Below are 6964 nucleotides of genomic sequence, written 5' to 3'. Positions count from 1 at the left end.
TTGAGATGTGGTACTGGCGAAGAATGCTGAAAGTACCATGGACTGCTAAAAGAACTAACAGATCTGTCCTGGAGGAAGTGCAGCCGGAATTCTCCTTGGAAACAAGAATGGCCAGACTTCGTCCCACCTACTTTGATCATGTTGTCAGAAGGGACCATTCCCTGGAGTAGGATATCATGCTTGGTAAGGTGGAGGGTTGACGAAAGAGGAGAAGCCCTCAAGGAGATGGACTGACACACAGTGGCTGCAGCGATGGGGTCAAGTATAACAGGGATTGCAGAGCTGGCGTGGGATTGGGTGGTGTTTTGTCCTGTTGTGCATAGGGTCACTATGAGTCCGAAACGACTCGACAGCACCTAACAACAACAGCAAAGTTGTACACCTGTAAAAAGTTGAATTGGCAAATGTTGTAATAGATATAAGGAGGAAGGAAGATTGGGCAATCTACTTCTGTAGCAATACTGCCTCAGAAAAACAAGGAGGGGTTGCTATGAGTCAGTTGGATCCGACTCGATGGCAATGAGTTTGGTTTGTTTTTTTTGGTGGTTAAAGCATTTAGCTGCTAACCAAAATCTTGGCAGCTCCAGCTATTCTACAGGAAAAAGATGAGGCAGTCTGCTTCCATAAAGATTTATAGCCTTGGAAACGTATGGGGCAGTTCTGCTCTACCCTATAGGATCACTATGAGTTGGAATAAACTTGATGGCAGTGGGTTTGTGTTTGATTTGGTGATAGATATATTTACGACAACAACAAAAACAGCTGCTGCTTAGGTACAACCAAACACCTCACTGCATTTGGTTTCTTAGTTTGGATGTTTAGGGTCATGGTTTCAGGCCCATTTAATTGGCCTGATAACGAGTTTGGTGCTTCTGTTCAACCTCCTAGTTTGTTGCTTAGTGCCTGGCTCTTAAAAGCTTGCAAGTAGCCATCCAAGGCACAAGAATTTGTCTCTGTTTGTCTGGAGCAGCAGAGGAAGAAGGAGAGTCAGGTATACAAGGAAATGGAATGTGTGGCTAATTGCCTCCATGAGCAACTGCTTTCTTTGCCATGAGACCAGAGGAACTAGATGGAGCCGGAGCCTGGCTATGATTACTTACTGTTTTGATCAAAAGGAAGATAATGCAGAACAGAATTTCAAATTTTCATGATATCCAAACTTTCTGGAACCAGGGAACCTGGATGAACCCCCAAAACGATTGCCTAAGATAATCTTTATTTATTTATTTTTCAATTTTATTTATTTTTATTTTTTACAGTGTTCCCTACCTTCCCCTTCCACTCCTGGCAACCGACAAAGAAAGTTTCCCTCCATATATAAAAATTTCTTTGACTTTTTTACAATAGTGAACTAATGCAATATTTGTCCTTCTGTGATAGATAAGATAATCTTTAAACCTTAAACTTTAAACCAAAATATCCCTGGAAGTCTTCTTAAAACCACACAATAATTTAGTTTAACTAGCAAAGTATGTTTGCCTTGAGCATTGTGCTTTTTAAAGAAATATCTATATAGGATCAGATTGACAACAGCAGCTCAAAAGATTAGTTAGGGAACTTAGAGGGCGGTGAATTTATGTCAATGGGCAAAGAACAGTTAGGAAACGGAAGCTGAGAATGGTTGCACAACTTGAAGAATGTAATAAATGTCAGTGAATTGGAAATGTAGAAATTGTTGGATTGGTGTATGTTCTGCTATGTATATTCTCAAAAGCAACAAAAAGTAAAATAGATTACTAAAAAAAAAAAAAAGAACTACTTAAGTAATACATAAATAAATTCTCGTTGAAAGAAAATCATTCTTCACAAAACAGAAGTCCACTGGCCCGTTTCACTTTCCCTCCCCTGTCCCAAGTCACTCCTCTCTCTAGAAGGAACCACTATTACAGTTTTGGTGTGGGTCCTTTCAGACTTCTTCTATGCATATATAGTTGGTATCACACTGGGTGTATTATTTTTCAACTTGCATTAGTAACCACATAGCATATTGTGGCATTCTTTCTATATCAGTACTTATAGATGTACCTCTTTCCCATTGATGGCTTCAGAGTATAGCACCATTCTAATCAGTACCAGAATTTAACTGTTCCCCTATTGATGTTTCCAAGTTTTTTTCTCTATTGCAACATTGCTGTAGTAAAACATCCTTATGTATGTTTTCTTGTGCATATATATATAAATATTTCTCTAATAACATTTATTTTATAGTAAGAACAAGATAACTGGCAAAAAAAAGCCTAAGCCTGAGAAGTGAGCCTGGGGCAGAAAGGTAGGAGGACTGTGAGGGATCCTGGACAGCAATCAACTGTAATTTTTCTAATCCCCTTTTTATTCCTAGGATCTGTGGCCAAGAAGAAGTAGTGATCCCTTATGCTTCCGACAGTGACTCAGAAAGTGTGGATTTGCAGCTGAGCAACTTAGAAGATGTTAAAAAAGACCCAAGTAGTCTTGAAATTACAGGTGAAAGGGGAAAAGGATTAAAAAAAAAAAAAAAAGTGGCATGAGGAGAAGGGAATCCCTTTCCAAGTTAAGCCAGGAGATACTGATTTTTTACTTGCTGGGTGACCAGCCCTTGGCTAGACTCTGACAATGACTTTGGTCCCTGAGTTTGAGACTATAGAACATGTTTGGCAGAGTAAGATAGGATATGTTATTCTAGACGTACAGGAAACTAAAGTTAGTCCTGAGACAGAGAGTCCTGTAGATTCTGCAGGAGAGTCTCAGGGATTCGGGGAAGGGAAAGATGAATGTGGGCTCACAGAGTTGCAAAACTTCATGCAGAAGGTGGGATCTGGATTGGGCTGCAAAATTATCATGTTCACTTAATTCTACAAACGCTTATTGGGTACCAGATGCTAGACATACAAAAGTAGACAAGACTGACATGGTCCCAACTCTTAACAGAATTTACATTGCAGTGTAGAAATGAAACCCAAAACTTAGAGAAAGTAATTACAGTTTGTAGTAAGCACTATGAAAGAAAAATGCCAAAAATAAGGGAGACAGCAACCTACTTTTAAACTATTGTCTGTCTGAGGCAATGCCATTTAAACCTAAAGGAGGCATCATGGATAGGAAGGAGCAACATATGTGAGAAGTAGAGGGAAGAACATTCTGGGTAGGTAGAATGGCATGTACACAAGACAGGAAGGGCCTTGGTTTATTTGGGGAAGTGCGTTCATTCTCATACATTCATTCATCAAATATTTATTGAAGCCTATTGTGCTCTAAGCACTGATCTAACTACTGAAGATTTGGCAGTGAACAGGACAAAACAATCTCCTTATAGATAAACAGGCAATTGGAACTCAGCATAGTAAGTGTAATGGGCAGAAAATTATTAGTAACTAGGAGGATACTTAGTCAAAATGGACAGAGAGGGGATTCAGGAAAGGTATACCTACAGGTGAGGCCTGAAGGATGGGTAGGAGTTAGCTAAGCAAAGGGAGGTAACGGAAAGTGTGCAGAGGAAGAAGAAACAACGCAGACAGAACAGCCTGTGCAAAGAGGAACATGGCTTCAGTTATTACACTTAGTGGGTGAAAAGAATGTGGTAGGGGGCTGGGGAAATTGGCAGAAAGGGTTATCATTCAAGAGAACAGAAGAGCACAAAAACAGGCAGAAAACTTTTGGATGCTAGATGTATTAAGGGAGGAATAGTAAGAATACTAGGCCAAAAGGAATGAGGGATTTTCTGGGAAAAAGATTGAGAGATGCAGGAGGAAGAAAATGATGTCACTATAATCATTGTCTCTCAGTGAGCAAAGAAATAGTAGATATTACACTTCTTTGGTACAAGGTCTGTTTCACCAAATGAAGTAGGTGCTGGTATCCCCATTTTGGAAGAGAAGGTAACAAGGTTCTAGTGCTAGAAAGGGAAAAGCTAGGATCTGGACTCAGGTAGACTGATACTGGAGGCTGTGCCCTTAATCAAAGCAAACCCTGCCTTGGGAAGGAGGCATCTCCAGCACTCATTGCAACCTTGTCCAGTGGGAAGAGATAAATATCAGTAAGGGACTACTACAGTATTTTAAGCTCTTGTCACTAAGCCATGGAGTGTCAGTTTGAATTAGAGCTACCATTTATTAAGTGCTTACTCTGTGCCAGATACTGAGCTAAGTCCTTTGCTTGTATTATCCCATTTAATCCTTACACTAATCCTTTGAGGTGAGTAGCTCCTTCCCATTTTACAAATAAGGAAACTAAGGCTCCAGGAGGCAGACTAAGTTGAGGATCATACAGTAATACATATTAGAGTCTGGATTCAATCTAGTCTCAAACTGAGATTTAAAGTCCTTACTATGAACCGTGCTGCTGTAGCCCAGTCTTAAAGGTTTTTGTAGTTTAAGAGACCCTTAACCAAAACAAAACCAAACTTATTGCCATCAAGTTGATTCCAACTCATAACAACCCCCATTGGGTTTCCAAGTCTATAAATCTTTACAGGAGCAAATTGCTTCATCTTTCTTCCACAGAGAAGCTAGTGGGTTCAAACCACCAAACTTTCGGTTAGCAGCCAAATGCCTTAACCACTACACCACCAGAACTCCTTTAGGAAACCCTTAGAGAACATTAAATTTGCAGTTGAGAAAACTGAGACTTGGAGGAGAAATTTGGCCAAGGTCACAGAACAATAGTAAAGGTGAGAACAGGATCCGGCTTCTCTGATGTCCAGTGGTTCTCCCACTAAACCATACAGCTTTACATGGTGTGGAGGCATCATCCAGTTTCTTTCTTTTGGTATTAGATTTGGACATCTCTGATATCACTGGACTACCTCAGGAGTCCCTCACAGATACCTCCGGCCACCTGACCTACTACAGACCTGTTGGTGAGGCCATCATTGAGAGGCTGATCAGATCTGTACATGACTTTTTTAATGGTGAGCTAAAGGTATGCACAAGCATTCTTTATGAATTATCCAACTTATTCCTCCATTTTAACAAATATTTTAAACATATTTCTTTATTACATAAATAATTTTACAAGGTTATAAAAATGATAAAATTCATAAAATAATTAAAGTTAATCTTCTCTAATTCCACCCTTCTATTATTAACATTTTAATATTCAATTCTCAGACTTTTTTTTACATGAAGTACATGTAAATAAAAGTGTAAACATCATGTGTTGAGGGAGAGAAAATGTTTTTCTAGGTCAGTAACTAGAGTTCTACATTATACTGCTTAACGGCTACCTAGTATTCCACTGTTTAGGTGAAACATTCATTCATTCATTCTATAAGAGGACATAACAGAAGAACTTGTCTTAACCTAGTAACCTGGTAAGGGTAGGGTACCTCTGAGGAAGTAATCCTTGACCTCAGATCTGAAAAATGATTAGGAGAAGGTAGGAGAAGTTAGAATTGAGGGGAGTATTCCAGAAGTAGGAAAAATATTTAACAGCCTTGTGGCAAAAAGTAGCATACTATATTTGAGGAACTTGAGGTCCAGTATGTTTAAAACATGGGACATATGGGGAGAGTGGTACAAGATGAAGCTGAAGAGATGGGCAGGGACCAGACCATGCTGGGCCTTGAAAACCAGGTTAAGGATTTTGGTCTGTATCCTAAAAACAATAAAATGAATAAGTAGTTATTGTTGTTAGGTGTCATTGAGTGGGTTTCAGTTCATAGTAATCCTGTGTACAATAGAACAAAACACTGCGCAGTCCTGCACCATCCTCAGAATTGTTGTTATGCTTGAGTTCATTGTTGTACCCACTGTATCAGCCCCTCTCATTGAGAGTCTTCCCCTTTTTTGATGACCCTAATTTACCAAGCATGATATCCTTCTCCAGAGACTGGTCCCTTCTGACAACATGACCAAAGTACGAGAGACAAAGTCTGCCCATTCTCACTTCTAAGGAGCATTCGGGCTGTACTTCTTATAAGACAGATTTGTTTCTTCTTTTGGCACTTTGTGGTATATTCAGTATTCTTTGCCAACACCATAATTCAAATACATCGGTTCTTCTGTGGTCTTCCTTATTCATTGTGCAGCTTTCACATGCATATAAGGCTGTTGTTGTTGTTGTTATGTGTCGTCGAGTCGGACCCGACTCATAGTGACCCCTCCTTGGGTTTCCGAGACAGTATCACTATGGAAGTAGATTGCCCCATCTTCCTTCCGAGGAGTGGCTGGTGGGTTTGAACCGCCAGCCTTCTGGTTAGCAGTCAAATGCCTTAGCCACTATGCTACCAGAGCTCCGGCATATGAGGCTACTGAAAACATTATGGCTTGGGTCAGGCCCACCTTAGTCTTCAAAGTAACATCTTTGCTTCTCAACAAATTTCAAGAGGTCTCTTGCAGCAGATATGCCCAATGCAATACATCCTTTGATTTCTTAAATGCTGCTTCCATGGGTAAGAAGCTTTGTTGGCGTAGTGGTTAAAACATTTGATTGCTAACAAAAAGATCTGTGATTTGAACCCACCATCTGCTCTATAGGAGAAAGATGAAGTAATCTGCTTCCATAAAGATTTACAGCCTTGGAAACCCTATGAGGCAGTTCTTCTCTATCTTACAGGGTCACTATGATTCGGAATCTACTCAATGGCAGTGATTTTGTTTTTTGGTTTTGGCTTCCATGGGCGTTGGTTGCGGTTCCAAGTAAAATGAAATTCTTGACAACTTCATTCTTCCCTCCATTTATCTTAATGTTGCTTATTGGTCCAGTTGTGGGGATTTTTGTTTTCTTTATGTTGAGGTATTAAATTCATACTGAAGACTGTAGTCTTTGATCTTCATCAGTAAGTGTTTCAAGTCTTTTTCACTTTCAGCTACCGTAGTTGTGTCATCTGCATATCTCAGGTGTTAACGAGTCTTCCTCCAGTCTTAATGCCACTTTCTTCTTCATACAATCCACCTTCTCAAATTATTTGCTCAGCATACAGATTGAATAAGTATGGTGAAATAATACAACCCTGATGCGCACCTTTCCTGATTTTAAACCATGTAGAGTA

General features: G+C 39.7%; 1 protein-coding gene across 1 annotated transcript in view; it reads left to right on the top strand.

The window, feature by feature from the left end:
• Positions 1-6964, top strand: part of MROH8 (maestro heat like repeat family member 8) — a 116583-nt gene that overhangs the window by 19825 nt on the left and 89794 nt on the right. The window contains exons 2-3 of the mRNA XM_042783607.1: positions 2339-2460; positions 4748-4893. Of these exons, the coding sequence (XP_042639541.1) occupies positions 2339-2460; positions 4748-4893 (268 nt within the window). The remainder of the gene's footprint in view (positions 1-2338; positions 2461-4747; positions 4894-6964) is intronic.

The sequence above is a fragment of the Orycteropus afer genome, unplaced genomic scaffold, assembly GCF_000298275.1.
Source record: "Orycteropus afer afer isolate SDZICR_OR568_19922 unplaced genomic scaffold, OryAfe1.0 scaffold00020, whole genome shotgun sequence".
Taxonomy (NCBI): Eukaryota; Metazoa; Chordata; class Mammalia; order Tubulidentata; family Orycteropodidae; genus Orycteropus; species Orycteropus afer.
Note: the sequence above shows the minus strand (reverse complement) of the source record. Positions and strands in the feature narration are given on the sequence as shown.